The 20,861-nt window shown below is 36.6% G+C and overlaps 1 protein-coding gene across 6 annotated transcripts in view; it reads left to right on the top strand.

The window, feature by feature from the left end:
- DMD (dystrophin) overlaps window positions 1–20,861 on the top strand; it is a 3,186,583-nt gene that overhangs the window by 458,436 nt on the left and 2,707,286 nt on the right. For all 6 annotated transcript variants that reach the window (XM_044284724.1, XM_044284721.1, XM_044284723.1 and 3 more), the window contains exon 2: window positions 16,846–16,907. In XM_044284724.1, the coding sequence (XP_044140659.1) occupies window positions 16,846–16,907 (62 nt within the window). The remainder of the gene's footprint in view (window positions 1–16,845; window positions 16,908–20,861) is intronic.

Here is a 20,861-nt window from a genome sequence, read left to right as displayed (position 1 = left end):
TAGTTGCAGCCAAAAATCCAGTTTGGGTGCCCAGTAGACCAGCAAATCTTCAATGTGGGGTGGCAAGGTACTGTCCAAATATGCCACCACCTGCTGTTTCAGGTCCTGCTCCAGGTCTAGCTGCTGCTGGTGAATAGTTTCTTTGCTAGACAGGTTAAGAAAGCTGCTCATCAGCAACTCTTGACTCAAGTTGCTGCTGATGGAGCTAGAACTGCTCCTACCCCCCCACCATGCCACAGCAGCCATGGCAGAGGAACGTGAGCACAGAGGGCCCCCCCAGTCAGAACTGCGAGAGGAAGGATGATGGCACAGATAGGCTGTGGCCAACTGACTACATAGGATGTCTCTACAGTTGCAAGAAAAAATATGTGAACCATTTGGAATGATATGGATTTCTGCACAAATTGGTCATAAAATGTGATCTGATCTTTATCTAAGTCACAACAATAGACAATCACAGTCTGTTTAAACTAATAACACACAAATAATTAAATGTTACCATGTTTTTATTGAATACACCATGTAAACATTCACAGTGCAGGTGGAAAAAGTATGTGAACCCCTAGATTAATGACATATCCAAGAGCTAATTGGAGTAAGGTGTCAGCCAACTGGATTCCAATCAATGAGATGAGATTGGAGGTGTTGGTTACAGAAGCCCTGCCCTATAAAAAACACACACCAGTTCTGGGTTTGCTTTACACAAGAAGCATTGCCTGATGTGAATGATGCCTCGCACAAAAGAGCTCTCAGAAGACCTACAATTAAGAATTGTTGACTTGCATAAAGCTGGAAAGGGTTATAAAAGTATCTCCAAAATCCTTGCTGTTCATCAGTCCACTGTAAGACAAATTGTCTATAAATGAAGAAATTTCAGCACATTGCTCGCAACCCCTGCACCCACACCACTCTCCTCATCAAACTTTTCTGGGTTCCGTAGTGTTGTACATGAATGTGAGGAGGAGACCGAGGACGACATTCTCCTGGGAGATAAGCAGGAGCCAGGCCGCTCCACCGCTTCCAATTTGGTGCAAATGGGGGCCTTCATGTTCCAGTGTTTGAAGAGGGACCCTTGTATAAAAAGCATAAAGGGAAAGGACCAGTACCGGGTGGCAACATACAGAGTAAATGTTACCAGCATCACAGAGGGCTATCAGAATGCAGCATTTCCAGGCCTTTCTTTGAGAGATACTGCATTCTGCTGTTGTGGGCGCTGGCAGAGGAATTTCCACCCATAGAGAAACAGTTGCGAGTAGCAATCCTATAGCTCATGAAAGAAGAGGGCAGTTTGAATATGTGTTGGTCACTTCGGATATGAGATCTTTCCTGCAGCCAACCCATCAACAGCTGACCTCCGGATACAGCTTTAGGAAAAACCTAGACCTACAGGTGTCCAAATACATTGGGTTAACGGCCGATGTGGAATCTCTGAGAAGCTTTTAACCCCTTGACTACTGAGTGTGCAGGGTTGACCTGTGGCCAGAGATGGCACAATTTGCCATGGAACTCTTGGCTTGTCCCTCGTCTAATGTCCTGTCTGAAAGGACTCTCAGCGCAGCAGGGGGGAACATGACAGATAAGCACACTCACCTAGCTTACGACAGTGTGGACTACCTCACATTTCTAAAAATGAATGAGGCATGGATCTCGGAGAAATTCAAAACCTGTGGCGACCACATTTAACTGAATTTCCTCTGCTCATAATTGCGGCCATTGCCACCACCCTACTGATGCTATCTCCTCCTTAGCACTCTGACCTAGCTCCCTTGGTTTGGGTTGGAACACATTATCATAGTTCCAACCCTCCCTACCACTTTTATTAGACCGTGAAATGTCATAGTATGCTATTCCTCAAGCACTATCACTATCATTGTTGAGCATTTGGGGTTGTCACTACCACTGCTCACACCACCATGGCTACAGGTGCCACTGGTGACACCAGCACCAACACAACTATGCATGGGGTCCTGTGCCTCACCTTGAATCTCCTCCTTCTGACAGTTCAAATGCTGATTGTTCTCAGACAACTCAAAAACAAGGAGAAAATACAATCTTTTTTTTCATTTTTTTTCTTGCAGTGAGTTGGTTTTCTAATGCAAAACTGTTATGCTGAGTTGTGTTAGCAACAACAGGCATAAGCACAGTGTGGCCATCCTCTCACCCCCTCAAAGTTTTTACTTAAAGCTTTCCCTGATCAAAATACTTAAAATCTACACAATTATTAATTCCATTTTTTCCCTGTGCATTTCCTATAGTTAACCTACAGATGTAACAGGGTTAACACTCAAACTCTTAACTCAAATTTCTTAAGTCATTGTGTTATCTTGAAACAAAAGCCATTGAAAAGCAATTGAAGTTTTTTGCTTAACTCGTTTAGTTTAGATAACACATCTCATAAAGCATGAGTGTTAACTCTACTACATCTGCATCATACTGTAATAGCTGCTTGTGACTGTGTATACTCTTTCTCTTTTTTGGGGGGCACACACTGCCAAACATACTTCTTCCAGGTCAGAATATGAATAAAGGATGACATTTCTGCACTTTCAGCATACCTACTTATTGCCCCCCTGATTGTATGATCCAGACTGTCAGCCTCTGAGGCAATCAGGGCAAGCTCTCCCACCACTCCCTTCCAATGTCATGTGATCTTCCGTCTTCTTCCTACCTCATGATTTTTTTCCACTAATATTAACAGTAAAATGGTGCTGGGCACTGTTTTTACTCAATTCGTCTGAAACATATGGTGAATACATTTTTGTGAGGTTCGTAAGCAGTCCGATTAATTTAGAATCGATTTGCTCATACTTAGAATATTAATATTTCATCATTAGAACATTATAGTCAAATGCCCTCCTAAAAATGTAAAGGTTTACTGACTTTATTGAGAAGTTCAGTTTTACAGAGCTAGGCTGTTCTTGCTTCAAATAAGCTTATTTTGTGTGCACTAAATTCAGAGGAAGTTCTTTACGCCTGGTCACTTTCTCCATTAAATGGCCACTGCTTGTGTATTTATCAAGAAAACATTTGTGGATTGTTTGCGCCTGAAAATAGAAAAAAATATGTTTTGTCGTGATTATAGACCATAGTGTAGAAAAAAAGCAAAAAACTTGACTGCTCAAGTGAATAAAAAGCAGTGTAGGTACATGCATAGTGCAAATTGTAGCAAATAAGTAAATGTAGATAGAGAAAGACATCTGAAAACATTCTATAGGGTGAGAATATTTTGTCATAATATAGTTTGTGACACTAACTAATTAATATTATAAAATCTTTTTTTAAAAGCCAAAGGCATTCTGTTATGCATTCCGTCATGGAATTGCGTTATGGTCTGTGGTAACAGAATCCATAACGCAATTAAGTAAATACCACAACACTAACCCGCACACGAAATTCAAAATGTGAAATTCGCTCATCTCTAAAAATAATGATAAGTAACTACTGCAACAAACAACTCAGGTTGGTTTCTGTTAAAAAGTGTACATTGATTGGATGAGAAGGTTCAGAAAGTTAAAGCCTAAGGTTATGAATCAACAATGAGATTCATCTTTAAATTAATGCGGTCAAAGATCTGATGTCTATTAGAACATACATTAACACTGAAATAGGAACCAGCAAATGCTGCATTACTTACCAGAAAGTATAATTAACTGAAAATGTAGCTTAAATAGTAATTAATTCCTACTGAAGGTCTGATAATTACTCATTACCAGAAAGAATGAAGTGTTGAAACTTCTAAAAAGCTGCAGTAAACCTCTATGCAATAACATTATTTATGATGCATGAATTAATGTCTTTGGATGATGGCATAATTCTGGAAAACATTTTCAAATTAATTCTAAGATTTGAAAAAAAGACTGCTATGTGGTGTATAGCTGGAAAGACATTATGCGGCTTATGCTTTGCTATAACATAATGTTTAATTCATTTTACACAGAAAAATTAATAAATAAAAATCTAGCAAAAAGACATTGAAGATATTCAATGTAGGGTTAGTGTCGGCATTGGGACCCCAAGATCGGCAGAACAAAGAACCTCTGGTGATCACTATGGCCACTTCATTGCTTATTTATTAACAGCCCAAGATGATTTTCCCTTGTTGTGCTTTAATTTTTTACTCTCTGCCTTCCTATTAATATATATATATATATATATATATATATATATATATATATTAGGGATTTGCTCTGGTAGGCAGGGTAAGCAGACACAATACAGAGGCAAGACCAAAGTTGAAAAGCAAAAGTTCAGTGTTTATTCACACAAAAAGGCAGAAAAGAAAAACAATACTTTGCAGGGTCCTGGTGTTAATTCACACAGCAAGAGTCCACGGAACAAAACATGTCACCTGGCAGTCCACAACAGGCTTTATGGCGCCTGACTACCAGCAGACGGCTCTCAGACGGCTCTCAGCCTTGCAGCATGGCGGAACTCCTCAGCCCCCAAACTCAGAGCTTCCATAGCTCCACTATCACCTGGAGGATCATTCCAACCCCCAGCTGAGCTGCTGGCTGGGTTTTTAAATCCCAGCCCAAAACCTGGCCTGCTCTTTGGCTGCTCCCAATAAGAACCGGCCCGGATCGTCTTTACAGACAAAGTAAGTAAAAACAGTGTCAGTGAGCTGACACACAAAATAACCGGTTCCTATCTCACCGAGGGCAGGAACCTCGGTGACACATACCTGCTGTCGATGACGGACCCTCGCTCCTTCCTAAAATATATATTTTTTTTACTTTTACATTCACATAGCTATATCAGAGCTTGTTTTTGTGGGACAAGTTATATTTTCCAATGGTACCATTTAATATTGCATACAATGTTATGAAAAGCTAAAGAAAAAAATTGAATAGGGTGGAATTGGAAATAAATGGTATTCCTCCATAGTTTTATGGGTTTTGGTTTTACATCGCTCCCTATGATTTATAAGTGACCTATTACCTTTATTCTATATTTCAGTCTGAATACAGTGATACCATATTTATATAGTTTTATATTCTAACCCCTTTATCTTTTTTTATAGTCATGTCTACAAAGCTGAGTGAGTTTATTTTTTTCAGGGTTATCTGTAGTTTTTTTATTGATGCCATATTGGAGTATGTATGACTTTTTATTCCTTTTTTGGGAGGCGACGTGACAAAAAGTGGCAAATCACTCTTTTGAGACAAGTATTTTGAGACAAGACAGTGCAAATGATCTTTTTTTGTTTCTTTTTGTTAATTTTATCATAGGGAAAGGGGAGGGGTGATTTGAATTTACTGTATGTTCAATTTTTTAGAAGCTTTTAAACTTTTTAAAATATATTTTAATTTTCTTTAGGGGACTTTAGCGATTATTAGATCACTTGTCCCTTAGGCTGCATTTTATAATCATTGCAGCCTATGACAGTTGCAGTAGGTTTCCATAGAGCCCTGCAATCTGTAGGTCTCCATAGGAACTACTACTTTAGTAGCCTTGGATCCTTTACAGAAATTGAGGCTACTTCATGAAATGAGCAGCTTCCCTGGGGTAGCCATTTAGGCACAGAAAGCACAATTGGCTAAAAAATCTGAGGGGTTTAAGTGTCTATGATCAGTGTTGTTGCCAAACATAGACATTACCCCCAGATCTCAGCTTTGTGAAACAGCAGAAACCCAGTGGCTATCACTCTGAAGTGATCTTTAAAGACTAGATCAGCTATACTGGTTGGGAAGGGAGTTAAAGAGAACATGTCACTATGAAATACAGTGTTATCTATAGACAGCATTGTATAGAGCAGGTGGAGCTGAGCAGAATAATGTTTATTGTAGTTTTGTGACTAAACATCCAGTAAAACTTGTAATTTATACATTTAAATGTACATGGGGGCAGTGCTATCAGTGACTATCAGCTATTTCTGTATATACTGTTCATAATCTGCTCAGCTCCTCCTACTCTGTAACAATCTCACTATAGATTGCACATTTCATGGTGCCAGTTTCTCTTCAAAGACAGGTCAACTGTGTGTTTTCTAAGTAAATCCCTTTAAGAAAGTCAACATAATTATTCAATAGACTGTACATCCAACTGTTTGCTAACAAATATGGTGTCTTGTATTTACTGATTGCAAAGCATTGTTGACTACAAGACATTTCCATACACTAGACATATATTATTTTTATTTTTTTAATTTCTATATATTTGTATTTATATACAGTACAGACCAAAAGTTTGGACACACCTTCTCATTCAAAGAGTTTTCTTTATTTTTATGACTATAAACTACAAGAGTGTGCAAAGCAGTAATCAAAGCAAAAGGTGGCTACTTTGAAGAACCTAGAATATGACATATTGCCAGTTGTTTCACACTTTTTTGTTATATATATAATTCCACATGTGTTAATTATTAGTTGTGATGCCTTCAGTGTGAATCTACAATTTTCATAGTCATGAAAATAAAGAAAACTCTTTGAATGAGGAGGTGTGTTCAAACTTTTGGTCTGTACTGTACATTTTTATATACATACATTTTTTTGTGCTGTCGTTACAAAAACAGAAGCCAGTGTTATGATGAAGGCAATGAGGTGCCTTTAGAAAACTTGTAGCCTTGAGATTTTATTAAGATCACCTTCAAGTGTGTTGCTTTCTTCAAGCCACTGAATATTGTATCACAGTTCAGTGAGTATTTATGCTCCTGTTGCTCTGATTCCCACTGAAGATTTGATGCAGACTTGATTAAAATTGTAGCTGAGCTGGTTTATATTTACTAACACATCTAATGAACAAGTTCAAAAAGCTGAATCGCAATCCTGAATGGCAATGGGAGTTCAGCACTCAAAAAGTACCACATATACAAACTTTAAGAAGGTATTCAAATGGTAAATTGTTATTGCCATTAGCAGTCATGTAAGTGGAAACTGGCATTTATGAAGGATTATAAATGTAATCAGGATGGTTGCTCATAAAAAAAAAACTTACACATGTAAATATGTGTTGACAAAAAGCCATCCAACAACACTTTGATTATATAGCAAATATATAAGTCAAAAATAGACCAGAAATATAATTGCTGTTATGAAGGCCGAGAAAACAATGCTATGTTCAAGTAGGCCACATTACCATATTGTACATTCATATTGAGGTGGTGCTCATTTTAAATTGTGCTGTGGGGGCCTAAACTTGGATTCACAAAATATTTTTGGAAATTTTTTCTAAGTTTGTTTGTCATTTTTTAACTTTTTTTAAAGTCAAAACTCTGCAATTTGATGCTAAAGAATAGAATATCGTAGAACAATTGCTAAATACTCTAAATTCACCACATTTTTGTGGTCTTTTCATTTTTTTTGTATTTTTTTTCTTTAGAACACAGAATGCTCTGGATACTTTTTATGGTATTTTCCCTATAGGAAAATGCCTGGTAAATGACATGGCAAATGACAAATGTAATAAAATGAGAAATGCCAAAAAATGTTTAAGATTAATGGTTTTTAAAACAATGAAAAACTTGTATGTATGTTAGGGAGACATAACCAATAGTTTGTATATATGGAAATTTACCTTTTATGCCTAGATATGTCTGGAAGGCAAAGAAAATGCCATTCCTCCTTATTAAAAATATACTGGAAAGTTTCCTTTATTCACAATTAGTGTGGAAAGTAATTTTGAAAACAAATTATGTGTAGGAACTCTTGAAATATAGAATACATTGAATGTGCACTGATTTATGACTTATTTAGTAATAAAATCAGTACTGTTTATATGGAACTGGGGATGGCAAATTCAAATACAAATTCCAGTTCTTATATGGCCGAAGAATGTGTCTATTGTCTCATCGTATACAGAAGAACAGTTCTGCTTCTAATGCAACTTCAGTAGCATAAGCAACACATAAAATGCTGATTTAAAAACTTGAATATGTGGAATCCTTAATATGTTTTTAAGGTAGCGTTATCAGGTATTGATGACTATTTGAGGCATTCATGTGCTTCTAGTAGTTTGTTGAATTAATCATTATCTGAATGATGTTTTGATGCATTTCAAGCATACTGCATCATATGTTTTGTTCTGTTTTCCCCATGCAAGTTATTCTATAGACCAGAAGCCCTTTAGTCTTTATTGATTTTATACTGATAGTGTGCACCAAATTTCTTATATGATTTGTGAACGATTATATTTGCCAAACTCTATTAATATGCTGATTTATGACATTATTTGATAAACTTATATTTCAAAATGATACATGGCTAGATGAAACTATAGCTGATTATCCCCATTTCCTTACATTACAGGTTATAGGCATTTTTGTTAAATGACCAGAGATGATAAAGTGTAGTGCATAAAATGTATAATAATATTGATGCATTTCTGAGATGTGTAAGAAAAAAAGATGGCTCTATGAGTAGTATCAGGAATTAGAATGATATTTTTTAGGCAGTATACATGGAGCATTCTGCACATAGACCATTTTTTCCCAAAACACTAGACACTTTCAATATGTCACCACATGGCTTATATTTACACCTGAACTTCAGGGCAAAAACATGTCAGTTGTCTATATTAGGTGAATGATTATTTCTTCCACAGACTTTTCTTTTTCTTGCAATTTTGTTGGCTGACGAGATAAGTGTAAGCAGTGTCATAAATACATAAATTTGGACTCGTAGTATACATTGTACTCTAGTTTTTCTTAAAATTTCTCAAAATTAGATTCATGTATGAATCTATGCTATGAGAGGAACTTTCTCATGTGAGAACTCTTACAGCCAAAATAATCCTCCGCTGGGTATGTAAAATATCTTTTGTTCTAAAATAAAAAAATATCCTATAAGGCAAGACTCAACCTTTAAAAAAAAAAAAAAATTGAAATATAACTTAGATAATTGCTATCATCTGCAGAGAACAGAAATAATTGGTTTAACTAGATGATAGGCCTCGGCTGAGATCTGGGGGCACTATTTCCCCTTATGGAGAGAGCCTGGTAGGTGTGAGCATCAAGAGTAGTGTAGGCCAGGCAATGTTCCTCTGGGTTTTTAAGAAAAAAGATATGCAAATTAGCTTTCCTTCCAAATTTGCTTTTTTCTTTTTAAAAGGAAAGCTAATTTATCTCGCTCACTCTCTAATAAAAAAAATATAGATAATTAGATTCTAATCAATTTTGTTATGAATTGTGATTCAATAGAATTGATTGGCTTATCTTTATATTAAATGTATTACCAGTGTCAGTTGTGTTCCTCTTTTATTTTGCTTCAAAGAAGTAAAATCTTCCTAAAAGTTTTGTTATATTTTTTTAAATAAGTTTAATTACTTAAATAAGTTTAATTTGGAAGTGATATCACCCATATAGAAATGTAAATATAATGGCAAGGCTTCCAACAGAATTTTTTTCAGCAGAATAATGCTCGTCCACACACAGCTAGTAACATAGTACATAAGGCCGAAAAAATACATTTCTACATCCAGTTCAGCCTGTCATCCTGCAAGTTGATCCAGAGGAAGGCAAAAAAAAAACTGTGAGGTAGAAGCCAATTTTCCCCACTTTAGGGGAATAAAAAATTCCTTCCCGACTCCAATCAGGCAATCAGACTAACTCCCTGGATCAATGACCCCTCTCTAGTAGCTATAGCCTGTAATATTATTACGCTCCAGAAATACATCCAGGCCCCTCTTGAATTCCTTTATTGTACTCACCATCACCACCTCCTCAGGCAGCGAGTTCCATAGTCGCACTGCTCTTACCGTAAAGAATCCTTTTCTATGTTTGTGTAATGGAGATGCAGAGGATGTCCCCTCGTCACAGTCACAGTCCTGGGGATAAAAAGATGATTGGATAGATCTCTGTACTGACCCCTGATATATCTAGGGTATCTTAGCAATGTCTCCGCTAGATTGCAAGTTTTCCTTGGCCTGCCTGGTTGCCAGATTTATCACCAGTTGAACATTTATGTAACCAGCTCCAGCAACCTAGATATGTGCAAGATTTACAGGCCCAGCTGCAACATCTGTGTGCAAATGTGGCATAGGACACCATACTGAACCTGTATGTCTCCATGTCCAACTATATTTCATCTTGTATCCAGGCTAAAGGTGGCACAGCAGCGTGCTAGAGCCTCCTTCCAATCATACAGTTTTCTCCAATAAACATATCAATTTGCTCTAATATTGTAACCACTTATATAATTAGAGATGAGCAAATTTATTGAAAATTCTATTCGGCTGCTTTTTTGTAAGTAGTGGGTGCAATGACAGAGAGCTGCGATAATGCTGCCCCGTCATTGTACCCCTCAGATGTAGCATTCATACATGATTGCGGCATCATCTCGGTGTAAAATTAACAATAATTCAAACTTACAAAATCAAACTTACCACCTCCATTTGTTGTAACAGGCCGGCCGCTGCCATCTTGCTTGAAGATCTCGGATGAAATCCCGTGCAGTGTGAGATTACGTCATTACACACCGGCTGTCGTGGTGACTTATGATGTCATCACGCCGGCCAGCATGGTGACGTAATGTCATGCCTTACCAAATTTCGGCCGAGATCTTCAAGCAAGATGGAGGGTGGCGGCCCGTCGCGAGAAAATGGAGGTGGTAAGTTTGAATTTTTTTGTTTAATTTCAGGTTAAATCGATTTGCTAACACGAAGCACGAGGAAATTCGGCTTCTAGGCAAATCTAATTTATCCTAAAATTCAGATCGAATTCCACTTCATGGGATTCAATTCACTCATCTCTATATGTAATAATTGCATTCACACACAAAGTTTCATTCGACTCCGACAATTTCTTCTTGATGCGTTGCATTTTTGGGAATGTCTGTATTTTATTATATTATAGTATTAAAAAGGTCAGGTAGGTAATAGAAAACTTTAGCTTATTAAAATTGCTATTAATTGGGAACTTGCCCTGCTATATAATTTGTAAAGACAAGATTATTGTGCCCCTGCACAGTCTTCCATATAAATGGTGCAAAATACTTTATTAATGTCACAACTGTTTGAACTGTGTCCATATTCAAACAAAAGACAATATAAGATTTCACCAGATTCCATTGAGAAGCTACATATGGTCAAGATCTTTGTGCTTCTAAAATTACACAAACATAAGAAAACCAGAAACTCATATCTATGCTAGTCAGGAGCTGGTATAAACCAGTTCTAAGTTATAGTTTAAATATGGTGGTTCGCACAAAGCCCTGCCGCCTCCTGCTAAGCCCCAATCTTTTTTTCACCACTTTTCTAAAGCTTAAAAAGTCACAAATTATGGTGCAAATATGGCATGTCCCATAGTTTGCAACTTTTTTTGCACCATAATAGAGCCATAAAACATTTGTTTTGCCTAATGTTCTAATGCACTTGCTATTCGAACAGTGCAATAACAGAGGGCATCATGCTACAACACTCCAATACAATGTTACAGCACCTATACAGTTACCCCTTCTTAAAACTATAGATAGCAATCTATTCATATAATTAGCTTATTTCAATAAAACCTATTTATTTAATAGATATGAAACAAGAAAAATATATTTTTAAATATTTTATTAAAATTTTGTTTAACTGAAATTCAATTCATTTCAATTAGCAAGAATATTCAATTCTCAATTTTTAATCTTAAGTTACAATGCAATTGTTGCTCCATCCAATTATGCAGCAACATTCATGCAATTATGTTCGCTTACCAAACTATACATGCATCACTGCAGTGGCTACTTTACACTTCATCAAAAACTAAATTTAATCGTAATAAATGCTGTTAAGATCAGCAATTAAATATAAAACGTTATAAGTACTGTTTTAGTAAATATTTATATTGCCCACAATATAACAATTCCAGAGAATCTTTTTTTAAAACTCTGTTTTGTGATTCCCTCTAATATTCCTTCTGGAAACATATGAGTGATTTGACAACTTTGTAAATGGGGTGTGTCCTTACACAATTTGACACTTATATGCAATGATTAGACAGTGTCACTGTGTAAACAGGCACAGCCCTTTGCACGTGTGCCATCCCCTGTCTCTCGTCCTGCCATAGACATAGCAACAGCGAGCAGGAAGTGGGACAGGAGACAGCACACTCACACGCGTGTGCCTTTTCTTCATATAGCTGATCGGCAGGGGTGCTGGGAGTCGCACCCCCCAATCTGATATTTTAAAAAACCTGGAAAACCCCTTTAATTATACACTTCCAGGAGGAAAAGCAAAGAAATGCCATAATTTTAAGTTCTAAGAAAAATGCTCCTGAATTGCTATTTTATGGCAAATTCAAATAATTTCTAAAACAGGCATTAGTGATAAGCAGTTTTAAAAAATTTGATCCGGCTGCTTCGTTAAACTTTGACAAGAAATTTGATTTGTTACGACTAGTGTTGAGCAAACTTCTGTTTTCAAGTTCGGTGTACAAGGTTTGGGTTCGGGATATCTAAGAATTCCGATATAGATTCCGCTATGGAATCCATAATATAATTCTCAGATAAACCGAACCTTGTCGGTGTACAACTTGAAAGCAAAAGTTTGCTCATCCCTAGTTACGACGTACTTCGTTACAAATCACATTCCATTGTATGTAGCAGGTGCAATGATGGGGAACTGTGATCAGGCCGTCCCCATTATTGAATCACCTTAGTGCTGGGTTCAACACTAATTTAGGCATCTGAGAGTCACATTAAGGCCTTTCAGGGGTTAATCAGGATTATTATTTTTTTTTTAAAGTACATACTGACCTCATTCATTTGATCGCAGAGGCCATAATGGCTATCTTAAATGAAGAAAATGCTCCAAATCTGCGGCCTTCTGATGACTTCACAGTACCCAGCCAGTGTGATGAAATAGTGATGTCACATGTCAGCATGTGCGAGATTGCAGTCCCCAATGCATGGAATGGCCGAGCAATGCCCGTGTGCATGAGGCCTACCACTGAACTCCACAGGTCCATGGAGAACTAGTGACGCCACCAATGAACTCTATCTTATATCTATCTATATATAGTTTACAGTAATTTTTACATGAAGTAGTATTAGCAAAAGACCCCTACTGTCTTTTTTCAATCAAAATAATAAAAAAATAATATTAAAGTGATAAAAGAGGGAATTATGGAAAATCAAGAATGCTAATATCAACTACTGTACATGAAAAACTATAAGTGATCTTAAATAAATGTCTAGATATGAAAGGTAGAGAGATTAAAACCTGACATACATATGACATGCAGCACGTTTTCCTTAAGCTGCTTATTTGCTTGAGAGAGTTAGCAGCATTCTGATCTTGTATATTAGACAAGAAGACAAGTTTGTGTCTGACTTATAACTGACTGGCAGCAACCTACAGTGCCAGCACAATATTTAGCAGATTCAGTATTTTCCCTAGAAACTTTCTCTCTAAAGTTTGTCTCTGCCTTTTGCAAGGTTTAAAATTCCCCTAAATAATCTCATATTCTCTTTAGTAATTGGCCTAAGCTAATCTATCTAAAATCAGAATATTGAAACTACCAAAATTTATTAGTCATTCCAGGAATTGACTTTAAGGCCAGTTTCAGGTGAGAAAGTTCAGTGCATGAAACATACTCCGTAGTGAACTCTTCTTCTTTCAATGTATTACATTGCATTATAATTATTTATAATGCTGTGTGTCAATGCCTGATCTATACTTTAATGATTTATGCTCCCATAATGCGATCAGTGCAAATCATTATTGTGGAGTTTGGGCAAAGACAAACAGCATTATAAATAATTATAATGCTGTGTGCTCTGGACAAAAGAGCAAAGTTCATTCATTGTAAGTGATTTTTTAAGGGAGTTAGAAGGAGACTTGAAAATTCCAGGAGATTTCCAAGAAGTTAGATAGGGGCATAGGTGGCATAACATGGTATCAAAGGAGCTGAAAAATGTACAATATGAAAAAATACAATATGTATGAGCAAGTAAGGTTACATCACTAAAAAAGTAAGACAACGGGGAAGATTTATCAAGCTGGTGTAAAGTGGAACTGGATGAGTTGCCCATACCAACCAATCAGATTTCACATTTTATTTTCCAAAGGAGCTATGAAAAATGAAAGGTGGAATCTGATTGGTTGCTATAGACAATTAAGCCAGTTCCACTTTACACCAGTTTGATAAATCTCAATGTCTTTCTTATTTTTATCTCTATTAGCACTTTATAATTCTTGTGCCCTATACCACTACTCCACCAGAACTATTTAAGCTATCCTGGTGGGTAATGACCATATCACAGACTGCACAAGAACGGCACATAGAAGACAATGGAACGATTCACACCTCCATTTTACTGCTCGAAAAATCCTTTATTACTTTGACCCATGTCTCACTTAATATAGACCTGGAAACAATTGGGGACCTTATTGACAAATTACAAATCCATTTATTGTGGCAGCAACATGGATGATTTTTAATCCTGCCATTTAAATTAAGCTGCCTTAGCAGTAGACCACCTGAGAGTAAAAGTTGTGGGACAATTTCAGAAAAATGTTCCTCAATGTAAAATTGTGAACACTTTGAATATATCCCACAATCTACAGTACATAATATCATCAAAAGATTCAGATAATCTGGAGAAATCCATCTGCGCAAGAGACATTCTGCACATTCTGTTTTTTTATTTAAATTTTTATGGGTTTTGTGTTTATTGCATTCCCTATACAGTAAAACTGTCCCGATATTTTCATTCTCCAGTCAGTATGATGATGGCAATACCATATATGTATAATTTTTCTTGAACCTTGAAAAACATTATTTTTTTTATTTCTGTTACAATATTCTGACTCGTATAACTTTTTGTAGTTATGTGCATGGAGCTGTGTGGGGGCTCATTTTTTGCGGGATATTTTTCATTGATATTGATTTTTGTGTATTAATTTTTATCACTTTTTATTTTGTTTTTTGTGAGAGAAGCGACCAACAAATGGTGAATCAGACACTTTAACTTCCCATAGGGAACTATAAAAAGAAGTTATTAGATTGCTTCTTTCATAGACTCCAATGCATTAGTATTGGAGTTTATGGGACCTATACTACTCCTGCCACAGGCATGAGCTCCATAGGAACTAATGTGCAGCAGCCTCTTGTCACACAGGAGGACAGGGAATGCCACACACACTCCAGCTCCCCCAATATCCACCAGGGGGAGCCAGAGCACACCGGGAAACATGCACCAGATCATGGCATCTGCAGGGTTAAAAGTCTATAACTGGCATTACCACCAGTCGCGAACATGAGCCTTGGGTGTCTACTATATGAAACAACAGACAGACCCATCTTTAAAGTCCCGGTCAGTGCTGTACATTTACGCTGCTGGTTGTGAAGCAGTTAACATCTTTACTTTAATGTCTTGACATGCAAGAAAACAAAGCATGAAATAATTTATATTCAAAGGCTCACTAACTTCCTACCATTGCTTATTATTTTTATAAGATAAAAATGGCAATGCATATAGATCAATTGCATTATAATTCATGAAAGAAAAAGGACTGAAAAGTGTATGAGAAATTCAAGGTCTTTGATTTGCTTAGTTTATTTTTTTTTTTTTTTTTGATGCAGCATTAATATTAATTCTTATGATAAATAGTCAACCCGACAGTCTAGGCTATTAAAGGATGCAAATTTAAGGAACTCATTTCAATTTGTGTCATCAAAGTTGCAAATAGCACAAGATAAACATATATCAGGCTTAATAGAGTTATTGTCAATTAGGCTATTTATAGACATATTGCTGTGATTATGATGTGACAGTAAAGAGAAAAGGGACGTCTTTGCATCAGTTTTAAATGACACAAATGAGATCTAAGAAAACAATGTTATTTATCGACTTTACAGACACATTACAAATGTATCTTAATCAGAATCTCTTCAAAACATGTACTGAGAGAACTGAAAAAGACACACATGGCAAGCAGTATGGAATGCATATGCTTATTTTACACAGGGACTTTATGTTACCGTTGAAGGAAAAATATAACTTGGATTTAGACAAGAAATGAGCAAATAGAGTCTACCAAATAAAAACTCATCCTGATTTTTTTTTTTTTTATTCAGATTTGGGAGAATCAGATTTTTTTAATTTTTATATTTAGCGAGATAAAAAAAAATATATATATATAGACCAGGAACCTCTCCTTTGGGTTTCTGGGGAACAAAATCTACATATTAGCTTTCCTTCCTAAAGGTCAAGAAAGGTAAGAGTGGATTTCTGTAATAACTACTTCCACTGATGAAATAATGGGGACATATTGCTTCAGAAAATCCTCCAAAAAAATCACTATTTATACTGCAGAATGTTCATTTTGCAATGAAACATAGAACAGGGATTTATAATTATCAAAGGAGCATTGCCTGGCTAGAACCTAAATACTTCCCCTTTGTTATTCTATTTATACATTTTTAAATATGTATGAATAAATTGACAACTGGATTTAACTATTCTCCAATATTTCTGTTCGGTTGTATAACAAATATAGATACAATTGACTTCAAGTTTGGTTTTTAATTTAAGGCAAATATACAGTTGTGGACTTAGATTATAATTCTTTTATAACCAATAAATTTGTGTAGTGATACTTTTTAGTTCTTAGGGAAACTCCATGAGGATTGACTGCAGCTTTGCTACATTGTCAGAAGCAGTCAGGATTACTCCCTTTCTCATCACATCCTTAGGTGCCCCCTTTGCAAATATTACATCTCTTGTGTACCATTTTAGTTCGCCTTCACATTTTGAAAGAGTATTCTGTATTAAAAGCAAGCATTGTGACATCTCAGACAACCCAAGGAACCCTAGCTGATATGAAGGAAGCTTACTTAACTCATAAAACATTAAGATTTTTAACAGTTGATATTTAGTTAATTCTTTGATTTAGCTAATTTTAGCATTATTTCCATGTTTTCAGATGAAAGAGAAGATGTTCAAAGGAAAACATTCACAAAATGGATAAATGCACAGTTTGCAAAGGTATGTACTTCAATATTTCTTTTTGAATTAAGAAAATGTTTTTCTGTTACTATGATCACCTTTTTAAGAAAACAATAATGGCTAGTTTATATAAATGAAAGTTTGGCTTTGGAACGATAACTTGTCATATTTGTCAAAGTTTACTATTGAAAGAAATAAACACATTCCAATACCATATCACCTACAAGTAACTGCTGTTGTACAGTATATGTTATTTGGAGCCGCTTTCTGATACATTACAGTTATCGTTGAAGGAGAATTATGATTGGCTCATTATCATGTTATTATTGTTTTAACTCAATATATGTTATATTAGACAGAACATTGCGATTAAAATATACATTTATTAATTCTAAAATGATCATTATTCATGCTATAGTTGGATTACAATCATATGACTAATACTTTTAATTAATACTTTCACTCAAGTCATGAAACTGTAATATACTAGAAAATTAGATGTAAATTGTAACTTTCTTGTTGAAGGAGCATGCTGAGAAAATGACAGTTACTTTTAATTTCTGCTAAAATAATTATTTTCAGGATAGGTTATCTATAGCTGATCATTGGGAATCTGACACCATGCACCGCCAATCAGTTGTTCTGCCATAGCATTGTTGCTAGAAGTCAACACAGGAACTACACAGCTCAGTCTATAGTGTAGTGGATGATTCTGGTTACTATAGCACTGCTACTATTCACTTCAATGGGAGCAATGCTGCAATAACCACTACATAATGAACAGTGTTATGGCAGAACAGCTTATTAGCAGGGGTGCAAGGTGTCTGACCCTGGCCAATCAGATATTGATGCCTATCCTGAGGATATCCACAAATGATTTGCCGCACTCTTCAGTTCCAAAAAATAAAGTGTGTTTATTCACCAAAATGCATCATAATAGAGGGCTCTGTTATTTTGCACTTTGGTGAATAAACACACTTTATTTTTTTGGAACTGAAGGAGTGCTGCATATAATTTGTGGAATAATCTCTGGGACCATAAAGCCAAGATCTGACACTGCTTGTACCCACAAGTCCCCATTGGGATTACCCCCTATGGATTGGATATATATACTTAGGTACCATAGTACTGTTTCAATAGGACATTTTTATGCTATTCTGAGGATATGCCATCAATACAAAAGTACCATAAAACCTCTTTAACAAACTTTGACTCCTGATTGACTTATAGTTAGCCAATACTACTATTTTACAAATGAATAGTATAAAATAACTGAGAATGGTATAAAATAACAAAAGGAGCTATACTTTATAAATCCTCTGCTGCTTCTCTGCCAATGTTTTGTTGGTTCCTTGCCAGCACCCATTTACTGGGCTCCAGCAATAAAATGTTGTGTTGACAGATGCATTTAATTACTGCCTATCACAATGTGACTACACAACATGGTTGAAGCTAAGTAAGCTCAGTTCATCAAGGGCCAGAGAAGCATCAGTTTAGGAGCATCAGAGGATTGGTATGGTGAGTAATCAATTTATTTTAGACCACTGTCAGCAGCTTGCAAAAAATAAATAAAAAAATCATGAAGTTGGAAGTAATATATTTTTACAGTGCAGTTCTTTATTACAATTAATAATTTTTGTTTTGAATATTTTTCCACCCTGAATTTTAATTCACTTGTTACTGTTGGTTCCATTATAACTGCCAGCATTTTAATTTCAAGTAGGATTGATTTATACCAAACTCTAGAATTTTTTATTTATTTTTTTAAGTAAAAATTAGGACAATTTTTAATAGATGCATATGGTGTTTTCTCTTTTGAAAAGGAGAATTGGTTAATCTTTGTTGATTAGAAAAAAGGACCTGCTAATTGCATAACTCTCTAAAAGTTGTGTTTGGTATTGTAGTTCACTCCTTTTCATCTGGCAAATATTTTATTATAAGAGACTTATGAGAGACAACCAGTAAAGTAAAGTAGGCTATACATGAGCTCATACACATACATGTTCAGCTTTGCCAGCAATTATTTGTATTTAATGGGGGGGCAAACATAGACAAATTTATTTTGCCTAATTCTTCTCTTCCCTAACATTGTCTGTCGGTGGAAAATCGGGAGCTCCCTACACACATTAAACTGTTGTCCAAACCAGCTGTTCTCAGGAATAATCTAATGTGTATGGGGGCCTTAAGAGTAATTGAACATAAAACAAAGGGTGTTCTATTGCTAAAGAGGTCGTTTCATTATAGAGGGTCTCTTTTGTCTGAAAGTCGCTACAGTCATCAGCTGTGTGGGTTTTACTTTCATGCGTTTTGCTCTTGCGACCTGCCGCAAATAGTTTAAATTTTAGGAGAAGGATTGAGCTAGCTATGCATTTCCCCTGCAGTGGCTGATGAATGGATGTTCATTAATTAGGAGAACGGCTTGAGCCTACCAGAGTGAGAACCATTGATTGTAAGTTGCTTTACATTCTGGCTCAAATAGAGGTTCCAAGTGTGAGATACCCCCTTTGACCTCAATATTTCTTAAAGAGAAATATAGGCAGGGATTGCACTAATAGAATATCACTTTTGATAAGGAGCTATAAAAGTAAATTGAGATGAGCAAATTTATCCCAATTTTTTTTTTTTGCTGCTTCTCAGAAGTTTCAGAAAAATTTGGTTCAATTGGAATTTATTTGTGGTGAATCGTGTTTAAAAAAATAAGCTATTTCCTGGCTGCAGAGAGCCTTTATAGTGGTGTAGAACACCTTGTAGTAACACGCATAGGGAGTTTTATGTGGTAGTGAAACAATACTGTGAGTCAGTATGACATGCCCATGACAGGTGTCACTCTTAGAATCACTGAACACTTCACTGACCAAATAACTCAAGTGTGAACTCTGCCTTACAGGTCAATGTTAGCGCCAGGTATAAAGAACCGTGCAGAGGCCCAAGATCCTACTATAGCATGAAATAGTGCACTCCTTTTACACCAAGTCACTAATTCCACATGGATTTCTACAGAACCTGTTCAATTAAACGCCTTTACAAATAGAGCTCCCCAACAGAGTGGAGTGGGTGTCAGTAGTAAGTTTGTGTTGATGTCGCTGATTATTTTGCCCTTACACTGATCCATCAGAACAATAAAATCCCAAAAACGGATCCTGTCTGTGGAGCATCCGCCTTCACTCGGTCAGCATTTGGTCAGTAATCCATCAGTATTGCTAAAGCCCAAAATAAACAAGAGTGGATCCAAAACAGAGATGACACATTAAGGGAATATTTGCATGTCTTCTGTGTTTTGTACCTACTCCTGCCTTTGGCTACCATACCAATCATGAGCCAATTCTAATGTAAAATAGGGACTATGTCATGCAGGCTTTACAGCTGTTACATAAACAAGATCCGTTGTGCATCTCATTTTTCCTTACTTCTGACAGATCAGAAGAAGGGTCAAATAAATGATGATGGCAGCCAGGACTAATGGCAAAATAGTGTCCGTCATGAAGTGGGGAGGGTGGGAAAAGCATGATAAGTCCACAGAGTGGCCCTATGATAAAGTAGTGAGGTGGAAGCAGCATGAGGAGACCACAGAGTGGCCCAATGACAGAGTTTAGAGGTGGCAGCAGCATCAGGAGGAGGCCACAGAGTGGCACAATGACAGTGTGGAGGTGGCAGCAAAATCAGGAGGCCACAGAGTTGCTCAATTACAGAGTGTGGAGGTGGCGGCAGCAGCAGCATCAAAAGGAGGCCACAGGGAGGCACAATGACAATGTGGAGGTGGCAGCAGCAGCAGCATGAGGAGAACACAGAATGGCATAATGACAGAGTGTGGAGGTGGTGGCAGAAGCATCAGGAGGAGGCCACAGGGTGGCACAATGACAGTGTAGAGGCAGTGGCAGCAGCAGAATCAGGAGAGGGCCACAGGGTGGCAAAATGACAGTGTGGAGGTGGAAGCACCAGCATCAAGAGGTCACCAAGTGGCACAATGATAGAGTGTGAAGGTGGTGATAGCAG

Source organism: Bufo gargarizans, chromosome 3 (genome assembly GCF_014858855.1).
Source record: "Bufo gargarizans isolate SCDJY-AF-19 chromosome 3, ASM1485885v1, whole genome shotgun sequence".
In the NCBI taxonomy this organism is placed as follows: Eukaryota; Metazoa; Chordata; class Amphibia; order Anura; family Bufonidae; genus Bufo; species Bufo gargarizans.
This window is presented reverse-complemented; position numbering and strand designations above follow the sequence as displayed.